Here is a 17,597-nt window from a genome sequence, read left to right as displayed (position 1 = left end):
TTAAGGTCGAGTGACCAGTGGCAACAATGGAGATTGTGGACGCTCAAGACTGGTAGCGAACCCGTGAGAGGACACAATCACATTGTGGGAGTCATTCATTAGTAGGGTAGCATCATAATAAACCTGGGCTCATGGGTGCTCAAGACTGGTAGACAACCCGTGAGAGGAAACTTCCCGTTGATTATGTGGATGACCAATAAGGTTAAGAGTCCATAATTCGAGTTGATTGGAGCCATAAGATACGATGACTCTAGGAGGAAGGATACCAAAAACTGATTATGAGAGGCTAAGGCTATGGTAAAGGTTTTAGTGGGGGAGGGAAGGCAAATGGAGAGGTCACTAGAGGAGCCAGAGAGAGGGGGGAGATTTTCCCAAACTTGTGTGAGAATGGGGAGAGGGGTGGGATTCCAAGATCCGTTTGTGATGAAGACATACAAGGGGGTGGATTTAGGGATGTAGGAGTCATCGACAGCACAGGGGCCAAAGTGGTTAAAGAGAATGCCCATACCACGGGTCAAGCCAAAAGGAAGTGGAAGGGCTGGAGAAGATAGAGGTAGAAATTGCCGAGATGGTGGGGTGCAATAAGAGAATTTTCCTCCAAACCCATGAGGGGTTAAAGGGCATGGGGGCAGTCCAAAGGGAGTCAAACCGAAGAAGATACGATTATACGAACAAACCCATTTAACCCAGAAGGATTCATGTTTGGAGGCAAATTTCCAAATGAGTTTGAGGAGGCAGGCGAGATTAACATCTATGATCCAACAGATACCCAGGCCTCCTTCAGAGGTAAGGTGGCAGATGGTTGACCAACTAGTTGGATGGATAACACGCGAGGTTTCCTACCCTTTCCAAAGGAAGGCACAAAATAGGGATTCCATGGCATGGATGGTTAATTTGGGAATGGAGAAGATTCTGCACCAATAGAGATAGGAAGATTGAAGAACGAAGCAGATGAGGACCACTCTGCCAGCATAAGACAAAAGCTTGCCCTTCCAAAGCTGAAGCTTCTTACGAATATGATCTAGCATAGGGAGACAATGGTGACGGGTGAGTCTACCAGGAATAAAAGGGAGGCCAAGATAGCCAACTGAAAAGGAGCCAGGCTTGGAGCCCGAGAGCTAGAGAAGAGATGCATAGAGATGATCGGGGACCCCGGAAAGAAAGAGAGTGGATTTGACAAGGTTGACCCGAAGGCCAGAGAGGGGTTCGAATTGCGAGAGAGAGGAGAGAATTAAGGAGATGGAAAGGTGATCTGCTTTAGAGAAGATCATGAGATCATCGGCAAAGGCAAGATGGGTAAGCGTAAGGGATTTGCATTTGGGGATGGGGGAGATGAGGAGATGGTCAGTTTTAGATTGGAGGATATGGGAGAGGACTTCCAAGGCCAAGGAAAAAAGATAGGGGGAGAGGGGGCAGCCCTGGAGAATACCAACCCGAGAGGGGAAGAAATTCGCAAGGGAAACATTGGTGATTATGGAGAATCAAGGAGAGGAGATACAGATCTCAATCCAGTGGATGAAAGGAGGGGGGAAACCCATGGAAGAGAGGACCTCGCTAATAAATTACCAGCGAATGGAATTAAAGGCTTTGTGGAGGTTAACCTTAAGGAGAGCAGCCGGGGAGTGAGTTGTCAAAACATCGGACAATTTCCGTTCAAAGAAGGATGTTGTCCGCAATACTTCGACCCGAGATAAATGCGGATTGGTTAGAGCTCACAAGGGAAGGCATAACCTTCTTAAGTGTATTCGCTAGGACCTTAGAAATGAATTTGTAAAGGAGGTTGTAGAGGGAAATGGGGTGGAAGTCGGAAAGAGAGGAGGCTCCTTGCTTCTTGGGAATGAGGTAGAGAAAAGTTTGGTTGATGGTACGAGCTGAGAAAGGTTAAAGAAGAAGCTCCGGATGGCCTGGACAAAATCATCCTCAATGAGGTCCCAAAGGCCAAGAAGAAACCCATACTAAAGCCATCAGAACCCGAGGCCTTATTAGACTTAAGGGAGCGGATGGAAAGAAGGATCTCTTCCGAGGAAGGAATAGCACTGTGGGAGGAGAGGATAGATGGATCAATAAATTTATTAATGAGGTTGGGAGGGAGGGAGGGAAGGGGGCAAAAGAAGGTTAGAGAAGAAAGAGATAATTTCAGCCTTGATGCTAGGGGGTCCGAAATCAAAGTGCCATTAATAGTGATGAGGGATGGGATGGAGTTGAAGTTGTTCCGAGCTTTGAGAGATCGATGAAAGTAGGCAGAATTGGAGTCTCCTAGCTCAAGCCATTTGATTCTAGCTTTCTAACAGAGAAAACTCTCTTCCAAAGAGAGGAGGGGGAAAGCTCCAGAGGAGAGAGCTTTTCCATCATCAGCAAGGGAAGGGTTGGAGGGGTTATTTAGGAGGAGGACTGGATATGCTGCAGATTGAAGCGGCAGGAGGAGACCCTAGAAGAGATGTTGTCAAAGGTAGAGGAATTCCAAGAGCAAAGAGCTTCTTTAGTGTTATAGAGCTTCCGGGAAAAGGCAACAAGAGGAAGAGAGTGGCAGTGGACAGGTATAGACCAAGCTTCACAGACTATGGGAATGAAACACGGGCTCGAAGTCCACACGTCGAAGAATTTGATAGGCTTTGGACCGAAAGAAGCAGAGGGGAGAGATGGACAAAGCAGGGGGAATGATCAAAAAGGCTACAGTGGGAGAAAGAAGCATGGGAAGAAGGGAAAGAGGAGAACCAAGAATCATTTGCGAGGAAGCAATCAAGCTTAGAGGCAATCCTGGAAGGACCGGCTCGACGATTATGCCAAGTGAGGGGATGACCAGACCAATGGAGGTCGGAAATACCGGAGTCCTCAATACAATCGTTGAAGTCACCAATCGCGGCTAGGTCAGGATGTAAGACTGTCTAAACTTTCCCCTTGTAGGCCTTGCAGTAGCGAGACCTCATGAACTAGGGTGCTCTTTATACAACCGTATTTAGATGAGAATTGGGATGAAGCTGAGTATTTGTGGTGTATACTTAAAGAGGTTAGTCACTCAAATCTGTTTCCTGTTTACAGACAGAATGTATTATATGGCCCATGCTAGACTCTGATGCAAAGAAAATGAGAAGTAACTATAATACCTTGCTTTCTTCATCTGGTCACATACTGCTTTGCAAGCATACTTCCACCAAGAACTAGGATCAGATTTTACTGGGACAAGTGGCCGATAATGAGCATATCTCAGGCGTTGATTGAAGGCAGCAAAATTATCAGCCAGCTTCAGGATATCTCTATACCCATTCTGCAGTCACAAATGAAGTAATTGTTTAAGATCCATGGTGAGCACAAGTTCTGAGGTAGCCAAGTGATCAAGCAATCCAGGTCTTGGGGTCAAGCTGCCATAGAATAGTCTGACAGCAGGTCCAAAATGACATCCAGCATAAGGGTGACATGTTTTTGCGACGTTTGGTTACAGATCAAGGCACTGGAGTCCTAATATTGTAGACTTAGTTTATTGCCTCATGTCTGGTCACAATTAGATTATGCTTCTGATCCTGAAAAGGATCACAGCGCCCACCATGTGACCAGTCAAGTAATCTGGTCCAACATTTTATGAAAGTTTTATCTATCCATACAGAGTGGTATTCAGACAAACCTTTGGTAAACAAAGGGTAACATCGTCCAAGTTGATTAGTGCTTTTTGTCGAGGTTGGCTTGTACTTGTAGATTCATCTGGGCGCAGCTTTGTATACTTAGCATTACCTGTCACGGGTTGCAGAATGTAAACGTGCTCTTCTACTACTGAGCCAGCTGATTTGCCACTTCTATTACCAAATTCAAAGATCTGAAGTTCATGGAAGCTCAAAGAATCATGATTGAGCTCAACACATAAGGAATAGGGATTGCAATAAAGACCGGCATTCGCGTACCTGACTCCACTCTGAAGGAAGCAAATCCTCCCATGGTTTGCCAATGTGCCATGGGCAAATGTCAGAATCAAGATAAAGAGCCAACCGCTCAAGCTCCACTGCCTATACAAAGAGGGGAATAAATCCAGGTAGTAGTCATTAACATATTCTCCCCATCAAAGAAATAAGTTTCAATCTTTTTAATAAGAAATACAAATGTAGATTCAAAATGAAGGATATGATATCAATCACTACCAACACCACAGTCCCGAACCCTACCCCCCCCCCCCCCCCCCAAAAAAAAAAAAATTATAATAATAAAGAATAAATAAATCAATACCCTACCTTGGATACATCTTAGGATAAGTAACAAAAAATGAACAAAGGTGTTGGTTGCAAAGAAGCATAAAAAGAGGAGAAAGAAAATCAATTCTGATCAACCCAGTTAAGTTGTACTTCCCAATATCAGAAAAATTTAAAGTTTTTATTTGACTTGCACTTCCCATAACTACCCAAATGGCTTGTTCTATTGTTAATTCCTCAAAAGACAGAAATAAACCTGAATCAGAAGGCATCCATCATATATTAAGAAAAGTATACCAAACACTTTTTATTTATCCTCAAATTTCCATAGCAAGCAAACTAAATAACAGTAACAATTAGAATAGTGATAGACACAAATTCATGAGTTGGAATAACCTACTACTTTACAGTAAGACCAAGAGCAGCAATTCCAGTGTAGTTGGAGGAACACAAAAAACCTAGAGAAGCTTCAGAAGGTGAAATGGAAGATGACGAGACTTTTGTTTCCTTTTTAACTGAAAGTTTGATTATATAACATTTATGATGAACAGACAATATAAAACACCTCACCCCACACAAAAAAAATTCCTTTTTCCTCAGTTTGGTGGACGGAGGGGAGGAGAGGAGGGGTGGAAATCACTGGCACAACATCATTAAAAGGCTTCCTCCAGGCCCATGTTTTCCTTCCAACTGAACATTTCAATTTGGTAGCTTCTGTATCATCCATAATGCCCACCATATATGGTGCTTTCATCCTCAGGTTTTCAACAGCGTCTACCTTGGCAAAAATTTAATAAGATGGATTGAGGGTTCCGTGACCAAGGTGACATGGTTTTTAATGGATTCGGGATCACGGTTTAAGAGTGAAAACTTTCAGCATGTTTTGTATCAAAGTGATGATGACATTGGACCAACCTAACCCTTTTTTCCAGGGAAGGTAAAAGATTGCATCATCAAAAGAAAGCAACCTATACACAGATGCTGCAGGGATTGGACACAAGACACAGAAACCCATCCCTAGCCTCATTACAAGGCCCTTTATGCAGCCCATCCCATACAAAATGCATTAAAACAAGGCCTTTTTACACTTATAGCCATCCTATTTTCTCCAAATACTGACTGCAAAGGGAGTTCAAACCCCTTACAAGCCATAGCACACCAACTAGAACCTAACCTCAAAGCCCCTCAGGAAATCTTTTAACTAGATGATGTGATAAAGCCTACATTTACAGATTATCTAAGAATGAATTACAAGAAAAGGAGGTAGGTAAAAGAGTATTGGAAGAAGAATAGGGAAAGAAGATGAAGCAAGCAGTGTTATAGACTTTAAGATACGATGAACTGTAAACAAGAATAATAACCAGGGAAATAAGAATGTAAGGATGAGAAACAAACTAGAAGGTAAGAAAGTATAGTATTAGTATAGGAACAGAGATAGAAGAATTAAAGGGGAGAGGGAGAATAGCAGAGATCAAAGAATAATAAGTTTTCATTGCAAGCAGACATGACATCAGAAATGCTAATTTTGCCATGCAAACAATTCATGAGTAATCAAACCACATGGAAAAACTTAAGTTTATTCAATCAGCTTCTATAGCCAGAGCGCAGGGTACATGGTCTTACATTGTATTTTCAAATTCTGACTCATATGACTAGAGAACTGCCTATTATCCTTGACTCCTAGTAGAACTAAGACCACTACAGATTCAATCAATAATATACTGAGAAGAAGATAATTGGACTCCTCAAGTCACAAGGAACCAAAGACTAACTACAGCATAATTGGACTCCTAAAGTCATCTCAAGGGTATCAAAAATGGTCTTAGGAGACTAATTCTTAATGTTAGAATTCCTTTAGAAGGACTAACTTAACTTCTCAGAAAAGAAGAGCACTAAACCAACGGTTAAAGTAGGTAATTTAATAAGGAATATATTGTTGCAGGTTGGGAATAAATTTTGGTGCCTGAAACTCGGCAAATTGATGCAATATAAAATGTAGGTAATGGGATGTACTAGGCGTATTCCATGATTATCATCGCTGTTATGTATGATTTTTGCAGCTGTTTTATATGATAAGCATGTTTACTATGATTTTCACTGCTGTTCAGTATCATTATCATTGCTATTTATTATGATTACCATTGATGAGTTATTTTAAATAATGGTTAACTAATAGTGTGAATGTATGACTAATCATGTGAGGGATGTTTTACATACAATGGATAATGGTGAAAGTTGCCCAAGGGCTGATGTTATTGATCTGGTACTTGCCCTGAAAGTTGACGTGTTGTGTTGAAAACAATGTGAAATTAGAAAGGGAGTCTAAAGTAAATAGGCTGCAACATGCCAATGGTGACTTATAGTGACAAGGGAGACAAAGTGCTTTGTGGGGCCGCCATAACTTCCATTACAGAGTTGGTACCATCAGGGTATACACATCAGCCACAGAGTGGATAACAGGACCTATACACAGTCACAGTGTGGGTGACAACAGAGAATGCATAGTCATAAAGTGGGTCACAATAGTTAGGCCATATTTCTCCTGTGCAATGGACTGTGGCAGCTTATTTCCCTCAGCACTGGCTAAAGTAACAAGATAGCTTACAATCAAGTTTGTTTATCAAGTAGCTCTCTTTTGAAGAAAACGAAAGCTGTTTTATTTTATTTTATTCTGCTCCTTGGTTGTTGTCCTATGGTGTGCTGTCATTATATCCCAACTTATTGGACTATGTAACTCAACCATGGAAAAATTTTCAGTTGAAATTACCAAAAAAATATCCACAAAATTTGAAAACGAAAAGAAACTTAACATTTTTCCTAAAGTCGAATGTTTTGACCGAAATGTACCGAAATTTCGGTACTGATATGTTTTGGCCGAAATGCTACTTTGGTAGGTTATAAAATCACCTATTTCATGAGAAAAACTCAGAATTTCCACCATTCGCCACTTTCGGTCATTTCGCCACTAGAGATTTCGAGCTATTCCAAATTTGTTTTTGATTTTTCTTGCTTTCATCCTTCATTTCACCTAATTTCTAGAACTCCATTTCATTCAAACATTAGATTTGGTCCTCTATTGGTGGATTTTCTCAAATCTTGCACGGTGAGTAACCAACTTCCCTTTTTTTTATTTTTGTTTTGTTTGTGCCTTAAATCTTCTTGGATTGCTTCCAAATTTAACTATTGTTTATTCTAGAGTGTTGATCTATGAATTGTAGTGTCAAAATTAATCTTTAGTTTTCCTGCTATTTTTTTATTTTTTTGTTATTAAAATTTATTTTGTAAATTATGTATATTGCTAAAAATGTATATGTATAGTAGATGTATAAGCTTCAAATTAATGTAAGACACCATTTTGCTGTGATGGCGTTGAATCAACTTTTTTTGTTGTTAATTATCTATTTTTATTATTTGAAAGATATTAAAATAATTTTAAGAATATTTAAATATTAAAAAAATACTAATTAATTTTTGTTTTATATTTAAAAATAGGAGAGTATTAGAAGAAGCATGTATGTAATTTTTAGAGCATGTTGTAGAGTTTTTTAAGATACTTAGTGTGCATTTTATATATTTTTAAATTATTTAGATATTAAAAACTACTAAATAATTGGAATTTCGTTTCGTTTTTTAAAATGCAGACATTTCAACCGAAATTTCGACAATTTCGGTCGAATTTTGACAATTTCAGTCGAATTTTCTTCTATGTTTTGGGGTGCCAGTGCAATTTGCTCTATTTAAAACTAGGAGAGTATTAAAGGAAGCATGTATGCAATTTTTGGAGAATATTGTGAAGCTTTTTAAGATACTTTGTCCATATTTTTTATATCAAGCACTCTCTTTCAATATTGTGAAGCTTTTTAAGATACTTAGTTTGTATTTTTTATATCAAGCACTCTCTTCAAAGTTTTCAGGCATAGCTTGGCAACACAGCCACTGACAACGGATAGGAAGAAGAGTGATTGTAATTACTACAAGAAACAAATAGGAGGAGGTGCGGCCACTAGAGTAAAGGTTCATATAGCTGGGGGAGACAAAAATGTCACAAAATGCACCAAGGTGCCCTTAGCCGTGAAGAAGGCAATGGCCTCATACTTGGCAGGGGAAAAGAAGAAAAAAAGGAAAGATAAGAGATTATGGAGGAAGGAGTTCGAGGATGCATGCCTAGATGATCTTCCAAAGCCAAGAGAGCAAGACTTTGATCCAGAGGAGCCAAAAGAGTATGGATGTGACCCTAACTCAGAGTCTGCACAAATCAAGAGGGCGATGATGATGAGTAGGGAGCAAGCAAGGATTGATGACATAAGGAGGCAGTAGAGGCCTATGGGTTGTGGGTCCTCTAGAGAGCCAGCAGGTATGGGAGGCACAAGAAGCTCCCAAGTCCCTATGAGGAGGAGTAAAAGTGTGAGGGAGGAGATTCCTATCCCACAGCCCCAATAAGGAGTACAGTTTCATTATACATCCTATAGATCCGGATCTTAAGATTCTTTGTAATGATCCGGCCCTATTTAGGAGGCCTAGGCAAAAGCGAAAAATGTTAAAGCACTTGTGGGGGAGTGTAAAGGAGAAATTGGGGATGGCTTTCTCCAAGTGGGCTATGTACCATAGTATTCCAGCACATATAACCTAAAGGCCATACAATAGGGATATGATTGAGGAGATAGCTAGTGCTGGGAGTGGTGTACAGGAGCCCACGTCACATGAGATATATAATGTCTATTTGCCTAAGCATAAAGAGGACTTGAATGAGTACATTAATGGACTGAAGCCCATGTGGGCTCATTATGGAATGACTGTGATGGCTGATGCTTAGACTAGTCCCACTAGACAGTCCATCATTAATTTCATTTTGAATTGTGATGGGAGGACAATGTTCCTCAAGTCAGTAGATGCATTCAGTGAGAAGAATGATGCAAAATACATTTAAAAATTATTGAAGCAAGTGATGAAGGAGATTAAAGTGGAGAATGTGATCCAAATTGTGACTGATAATGGCTCCAACAACAAGAAAGTTGGGTTGAAGATGATGCAAAACCCTAAGTATCAAAACATGCATTCCATCCTGGCCTACCTTTTGTGCTGGGGTCGAAATTCAAGTTTCAACCGAAATATTTTCCTTGAGTTCAACCCATTTTTCTTACATCATGCATTCCATCCCGGCCTACCTTTTGTGCTGGGTAACATCTCTCTAAAGATCAGTTTAGGATGGGCAACGAGGGTGCAGCCACTTTTGCGGCTTTGCCCAGTATAGAGAAGGCTCATCAAGACCTTGATGTCGGGTTGTTCCAAAGTGACTTGGCTGCAGCAGTGCATTTTGTTCATCATCCAGGAATTTTTCTAGAATCTTTACCTTCCTTCCCACGAATTGGATTCTTGAGAGGGCAGTTATCTTTTTTATTCTCCAATGTTAAACTCTTGATGAAGAGCTCAAGCCTGGGACAAGATTTTAGATTGCCACTAGTAGGATCTTTTTGGGATTCGATGTTCTATTTTTTATATTTGAACTGAAGATTCAAAGTTATGGTTTGATTGTTTTGCTTGTGGTTTGAATTTTGATGGTTCTTATAATGATTAACAATGCAAGTGATGTTTGATCAAGACGCATAAGGGTTGAACCCCTACTTCACCCAGTCTTGAGTCATGAGAATCCACGTATTGGGGTGGGTAAGTAAGAGGATTGGTGACTGCTAGCTGTGTAATGAATCATGAATCATGATACCCCTCCTATTCACTTTTAAAATAGAACCAACTCTATTAAGAATATATTACTTCATATATTGGATTTCATGCATGTGCTTTGTGTTGTTTGCAGCAATAGGACACATCTATGGCCAGTTTTTAAGTATAGAAAACAACCATTTGTCAGGTTAAGGTGACTTTCTACAGGTGACTTGGTTTGGAGTTTGGAAGAAAAAAAAAGACTTGGTTTGAAGCCACAAGGTGCTCCCAGACCAATTGTAAGGCATGGAAATTGTTCTAATCCTTGAGGCAAGTACAATGACAGTGGAGAACACTTGATTTACTGTTAAGAAAAATTGAAGAGCTTCAGATGTCCGTCTTGAGGTAACATCCATCACGTGATGGTCATTGCACCCCTTCTAGAATAAGCTCAACAAGTTGACCGCTAAGGTGCTAACGATTCGTTTCGTCTGGGAAGCATAGCATATGTCACATCTAGATTGTGAGGTCTACCTCCATCACAATCTTTCAAACAGATGTAAGAACAGAGAAGGGAAGGAGCAGCAGAATAGACCTCGGTGGATGAAGAGGAGCTTGCAGCATTCAGATGCGATTCTACTTGATCAAACAGACTAATTTGTACACTACCGGATATTTATCAAATTAGACTATATTGGTTATGCCACTCTCAAGTAAAGTTCTGGCTCGCAAATTGGTTCTGCAAGCATCACCCAGCAGGTTTCCACATTAACCATGGAACCAAATTCTGCCCCCAGTACCTTTGTCGTTTAGAACAACCCTTCTTATCATTTTCCTACAAGAATCACTTTGCCATATGACAGCCTTGTTATGGACAGTCAAACATACAAGAAAACAAGATCATTGTAATCAAATTCCTTAAACATATAGAAAACAGTCTTACTTTCTGAACACGCTCCAGTGTGCCCCCAGTAATAAATGTTTCCTTTCCACTGTCATCTACCGTCACAGCTGAAAGTTTTGCCAATGTCACACCAGAAGCAAATGGATGACCAGGATTGCTGCAGAACAGGATGGCAATGGTAAGACCACCACACCAGCTAGATTACAAAAATAGAATTTAAACAGTTTTACCTCTCAAGATCTTCATATCTAATGTGGATGTTGGTAATTGAAAGCTTCAGGTTTCCAATAATTGTATTGATGAGGGATCCCACCCATGATTTATTCTGAAACAATAAAGAAATCCAGAGGAAGATCATAATCATGAGAGATGCTAGCAAAAACCAACTTGGATCGATACTCCATGAAGTTTCACAGTTGCAAGAGAAGGCCTAGGTTTGATATTTTAGAATAGGCCATTTTGAACCCTACTGAAATCAGAACAGTAGGTCAAAATGGTCAAAATTTTGCAACAATTTAGGAAATTTACAGAAATTCTATGAATTGAGGGGATTCTAATTTCAGATTAAAAAGACATATATGACCATCATATGTCCAGGAAAACATCCAACATGGTATTGTCATTTTGCACTGCATTTTTGCTATTACAAGCATTCAAAATAAATACTGATATCTAGTTAAAATAATGAACAAAGATGGTACGTTAGCTCTTTGTAAAAGTTTCAATCTATTGGTCTTATTGTGATCTTGACATAATACATTAGCCAAGTTCTGAAAAGAATATTTGATCTCCAATATTTGTAACTTCTTTGGAAAATGTAGAAGCATTCTGGCAATTTAACCTATCTCAACAATTTCAACCCAAACAATTTCAACCCGAAGTCTGTATGTCATACAAAGGATTGTAGCATTTTGACTATGTTGACAGAGGCAGATTTGGAAGGGAGAATTTCCTATCAGGATTAATAATAGCTAGCACTAGACTAATCCCTTAAGGGATTCCTAGTTCCTTCCTCCCCTCTTTCCTTCTTGTACATGTACTCTGTTTGTCCTTTTTATATTTTCCTATTGTAATTTGTTTAGCTTCTCTTTTGCTTTCCTTCAATTGTAAAACTATAAATACCCCCACAGGGGGATGTGAATAAAGCATTCAATCTTCTATTCTGAGAATTCTACATGGTATCAAAGCCATCTCCTGTCTGATCCAGACTTATCAAGCCTTCTATCCTCTCCATCACAGGCGTCTCTTCACCCTTTGCTGAAATGTTACGCATCCACTCTCCTCAGGTTCTTCTCAGATTAAGGGCTGCACCATGAGGCAGTCTTTTTCTGAAGACTTGGTGCTGCCCTGTATCACCTCATTCATATATTAGAGATTAAAGAGTTGTTTCAGATGCAGCCAAGTTACTTGTGACCTCCACTTACCAGGAGGATCATCTAATACTTGAGTCAACCTCAACCTCAGAAAGACACCCACCAGCAGATCTGAATTTTTACTTTCATCACAGATAAGTGCCTTCTTTCCTCTGAAATATTATTTAATTACATTTCTTTTATGGCAAAGACATCTGAAGAAAGAGTCTCATCGACCGCTACCTCTTTGATGACTGATGAATCTAACAAGAATGATTACCCACCCCGTGCTCTTCCTTTACAATCTTGGATGGAACAAACTATCTAATGACATCAAGATTTGCCTACATTACCGTCACTGGCCATGGACTGCTAGAACATATTACAAGCACAACTACTAAACCAATTATACCTGGTCCACTACTGGATCAATGGCTTGCACACCACTCTCTACTGAGAGCCATTTTTATTCATTCTATGAAACCTGAATTACATCGGACCTTTCTTTTATGGACAATGCTGTTAGTATCTGGACTGCTTCCAAACAAACTTATGGGAATGTTGGATGGGACAATTCCAGAGAATCATAGGTTGATGCAAAGGCAGCAGTCCTGCCTGCTAGATCTTCTTTCATGCTGACTGACCACTTTAGGCTGAGATTCATTAACTTTGCAGACAGGTTCATAGAACTAAACAATGGGAGAGATGTTGATCTCCCAATACAATAACACACTCGGTGCATTATGGCAGAAAATAGATCACTACAACACCTTTCAACCGACAACCACTGGGGAAATTGCAGCCTATCATAAACACCAAGATGAGATTCATGTATATGACTTCTTGGCTAGCCTTAAATATTGAACATGATCCCTTTAGAATTCAAGTTCTCAGCCGAGACTCATTTCCAACCCTTAGGAACCATATTCTTAATCAATGTTCAGGAGTGCCGCCATACAGCTATGCTCCTATCAGCTATGTCAGCCCTCAGGTTCAGACAAGGTCCAGTACAGAAACGCCTAACACCACCGGTTGCTAAACGTGAGAATTGTGAAAAGCCACGGCACACCAAACCTACATGTTGCAAACTACATGGAGAGCCTGTAGACTTTAAGGGCAACAGGAAAGTGATGTAGCCCCAAGTGAAGATTGGCCAGTTCTTCCAAGATTGTATAAGAGAACCAACTCGTATGGGACCAGTTGGAAGAATTGAAGAAATCCTGACTTGTCTCTAAAGGACACAGCAGAATTCCAAGACATCTGAGTCTAGACTATGTTCGATGGACACAGATACTCATTATGTTTACTTTTAGAACGATTCTTAGTTTCCTTTATTTCTTTCAGTTGTAATACTTTAGAGATGCAATCTATCTTTCGCATTAGTTTTAGAGTTATTTCCACTATGCTATTTACTCTGATCTTGTTTATTCCGCACTCTAATATTCTTTTGTGATCCTTCTGAGATCCATACTTGATTGTTTCTTAATTTACTTTAATACAGTGATTTATTCTTGCTCATGATCATATTATTGTGCTATGTGGGTATATGAACGCCCTAAACTTGATCTTTGGGGCTGTGGATCACATCTCCAGGTATTCCAGATAGGGTACCGGCAGGGGGGATGTGACAACAGATCCCATAACAAGTTCCTCTAATCATTTTAATCAACATATCGTTCTTTCTGGGAAAGATATGTTCGAGTAGCCAACGGATCCTCTTCCTCAATTTCTAGGAAAGGGTTCATTCGCTGCTTCCCCAGCCCTTACATTTATCTTCAGTTTTGTATGTTCCCTCTTTTTTACTAACCAACTTTCTATTAGTCGCCCCACCAGATATTTGAACTGCAAAGTTACATTTTTTTCCTTCCAAATGTGCTATACAAGATCCAATGACAAAGAGGATGATTGGACACAGTAAGGTGCAAAGCGGTCTCTATATACTCAACAGTGTGCTGTCCTCTCCTGCATCAAAATCTTCACCAGCTCCAGCTCCTTTGATTCATTCAGCTATGCTGATATTCAGCTTCTTTATCAACATCTTACTCATCCTTTTCAGGACCCCCCCCCCCCCCCACAACCCAAAAAAAGAAGAAAAAAAAGCTCATTCTGGATATTCTCCTTCCAATAATAGTAGTTTTTCTTTTAATATATGAGATCTCACCCGTTGTACCTCTATTACTGGTTGGTGGTCTGTAACTTCTATAGATTGTCATACCATGTTACTTAAGAGCTTGTCACCAACAAGGGCAACTCATATATCAGCTTTACCATAGTTTAAAATTTCAGTGTCTTTGACCCTACCAAAATGAAATCCTATGCGAAACAAAAAAAGTTCAATTTAGGTCAAAATTTCGGCAAAAATTTTCAAAATCTCACCAGAATTTCATCGCAGCAGTCCTTACCCTTATGGCACTTTCTTTAAGATGGGTTGGTTGTTTTATGATGATGATGCTACCTACAGAAGTGCACTGTCCGATCTTATGGAGCACTATATGGGTTATATGACATGGGCGGAGTATGTCCACCATTCGCAGAGGCAGGCTTACAAGATTGAGATGATGGAGCCAACATGGTACAGCAGCTATTATTAGGTTATTCATAGGTGTGATGTGTATTATAAGTTTGTAATTTGTAATTCATTCATATACTATTATGTTATACACTTTTACTATTTTAACCATATACTACTAACTACTGACTTCTACACTAGTACTTGACTACTTCTATAATTTTAGTTATTTTCTTTTTTGTTACATTTTAGTGAAGATCTTAGTGTTCTCTTACATCGTATCCATATTTACATTAGTTAAAATTCATGTTCCCCGTTTCAAGTTTTGCCCACATACAATTGGGCAAATGACGATCAAGAACACCAGTTTAGTTTAGTTCTTAGGCAAAAGTAAAACTCCTGGCCAGAATGACCCAAAAAAACAACCGAAATGAAGGGTCAAATAAAAAAAATTACAAAATTTCGAACCTTGAGCTTCACTACATTCACTGCTCACTTTATCCTTCCTAGTTCTGCAACATATCTGTCTTAACGTGCTCATCTCTACAACAAAAACTTCACTATATGGATCTTCTTAACTGCCCAACATTCTGCCCCATAGATCATAGAAAGTCAAACAACATTCCACAAGCCTTCATTGTGACCAACTTACCTCTAGTAAAAAGGCAGTAGGAACTACAACGAAAGTGCAGTGGCAATAAATGCAAGAATATTTACTTCCATAATAGAATCTCATTGTTTTCTTTACTTCGCAACTTTGACTTGCTTCCCCCGCAGTGATCGAATGAGAATGGATAAGAGGCTCGTGGGATTGACGTGGGGGTGCAAACAACACTCCTGGAGTTGGTCTATGGTAGAGGCAGGCATATCAGCTCTAATATGTTTGTCGCTCTGATACATTTGATTCTCTGTATGGATCTTCTTAACAGCCCAACATGCTGCGTGTGAATCACAGTAGGTCAAACAACAGTCCTGTAGCAGAATATTTATTCACCAATGGGGGGGGGGGATATTTGAAAGCTGCCTTGAGACAGACCTCAATGAGATAATCTAATTATGATTTTGTAGCAGCTTTTTGATACTTTACAATTTAAGGTGAATACATATAGCAGTAAGGGATAATTCACAGAGATCGAGAGATGCTATGCGTTACACAAACCACAATTGCTAGGGTCTACACAATATCTGTTGAAATTCCAAATGATAAAATATAAAGAATTTAGACCATATCATACCATTGTTGACTGTATTTGTTGACTACTTTCCAAGAGCCTCATTTCCATTTCCTATGGCAAGGATATACAACAAAATCAATCACTCTTCTAAACAGGAAGCAACTGCGCATGCAATATCAGCTCAATAAAGTGTGTCAATGTCTTACCTGTACTCGGCTCTTCTTAGCTTCTTGGACAGCATCTTCAGTACATCCTTCAACCTGGGTTGCAGGTTCAGCTAATATGAAAATACGGTCCAGATAAACTATGACTGGTTCCTGACCTAGCCTGCTCCATGGAACCTGAAATCATAAAGAACGACATAATAAGACTTCAACAAAAATGTTAACCATGCAAGTTCATATAAACTATAATGGGTACCCTGTGCACAAGGCTCTCCTTTCACTGCAGGGTCTGGGGAGGGTCATGGTTTATGCAGCAGTCTTCCTCTGCTTTCATAGCAAGGCTGCATTTATACTCGAATCTATGACCACCTTGCTCACAATGGAGCAACCTTTACCATTGCACCAAGGCCCTCCCTCTAATGTAAGAAAATATGTCAAATATAAAATTAACCAAAATTATTCAAATAAAACCTTCAAAGCTTATCAAAAACATCGAACTCCATTTATTTTTTTATTTTTTTTTTTGGGGGGGGGGGATGGGGCACTGAGCCGAGGGGGAGGGTGGGGTTTGTTTTGGTGAGGGGTTCCTCAGACCTTGAGTCTCACTGAACCGAGGAAGCCTGCCTTGACTTTTACAGGCAACTTCAATGCATTAAGTGCCTCCGGCTTCAATTGCATGTTTTTCAGCTCTACATCACCTGCAGCACAATTTTTAATAATAAGCACCACAAACTCATTAACAGTTTACTAGAAAATTCAACATAGACAACTAAAACTTCAAAACTTCAAAACCAAGATCACTATATTGACACAAATGAAAAATCACCCAGAAAGGAAACATGCCTACATTATATTAATCCAGCTGTTCCTCACTAACCTCCATACTGGTTTGATGTCATTGATTACAACACCAATCCTTTGTAAGGTTTTATACCAGGGCATGAGCAGAGAGCTTAATTACACAAGAAACAAAAAAGATTGTGTGTTTGAAGTTCTGAACGGTAGGAAATATGAGATTATTTACCCCAGGATAAGACGATGAAACTTAAAAGGAAATAAACTAAAGACAAATACTCATAAATTAGTAAAACAAAGAAGATAGAGTTAGAAACACAAGAATGTAAGGGAATACGATAAGAGAGAACACAAGTAGCTACAAGAAGAGAAGGGAGAGTCGGTGATAACGCTTTTCTGGAGGACTAGATTTCTCTCTCCTATGCTGGTTCACTTAGCCATCATTAGAGAAATTACATGCTTACCAGGTATAAGCTGAAAATACAATACAAAATAATACCCAGTACTTGAATCACCCACATACATAAGCTGTTAACACTCTCCCTCAAGGTGGAGAATAGAATAAATGATATATTCCCAATTTTCATAGAAGGGTTGATTGTCCTCACAAAAGGGATACATGTGTGGCCACGATAATCTTTTCCTTAATGAATTGTGGGTCCTCCTTGAAATGCTTTTCCCAGGCAGGTGCTACAAGACAATCCCCAACTTCAACCCGCCCTTTTCATAATCATGGTTCAAAATCTTGCTAGATTTTGCCAAAATCTCATGAAATCTTGGCCATCTCAACCTTGGTGAGGAAACATAGTCTGAAACAAGCAATGAAAATCTCATCGAGATCTCACCAAAATTTCAAAAGATTTCA

General features: G+C 39.5%; 1 protein-coding gene across 1 annotated transcript in view; it reads right to left on the bottom strand.

Moving 5' to 3' along the window:
• LOC149029158 (pleckstrin homology (PH) domain-containing protein) overlaps window positions 1-17,597 on the bottom strand; it is a 156,781-nt gene that overhangs the window by 129,958 nt on the left and 9,226 nt on the right. The window contains exons 2-9 of the mRNA XM_089140730.1: window positions 16,532-16,635; window positions 15,980-16,114; window positions 15,834-15,884; window positions 10,968-11,062; window positions 10,777-10,894; window positions 3,894-3,995; window positions 3,620-3,808; window positions 3,105-3,265 (exon numbers count right to left, since the gene is read on the bottom strand). Of these exons, the coding sequence (XP_088996856.1) occupies window positions 3,105-3,265; window positions 3,620-3,808; window positions 3,894-3,995; window positions 10,777-10,894; window positions 10,968-11,062; window positions 15,834-15,884; window positions 15,980-16,114; window positions 16,532-16,635 (955 nt within the window). The remainder of the gene's footprint in view (window positions 1-3,104; window positions 3,266-3,619; window positions 3,809-3,893; window positions 3,996-10,776; window positions 10,895-10,967; window positions 11,063-15,833; window positions 15,885-15,979; window positions 16,115-16,531; window positions 16,636-17,597) is intronic.

Source organism: Hakea prostrata, chromosome 1 (genome assembly GCF_041222555.1).
Source record: "Hakea prostrata isolate BN-2017 chromosome 1, UWA_Hpros_2, whole genome shotgun sequence".
NCBI classification, from domain to species: Eukaryota; Viridiplantae; Streptophyta; class Magnoliopsida; order Proteales; family Proteaceae; genus Hakea; species Hakea prostrata.
This window is presented reverse-complemented; position numbering and strand designations above follow the sequence as displayed.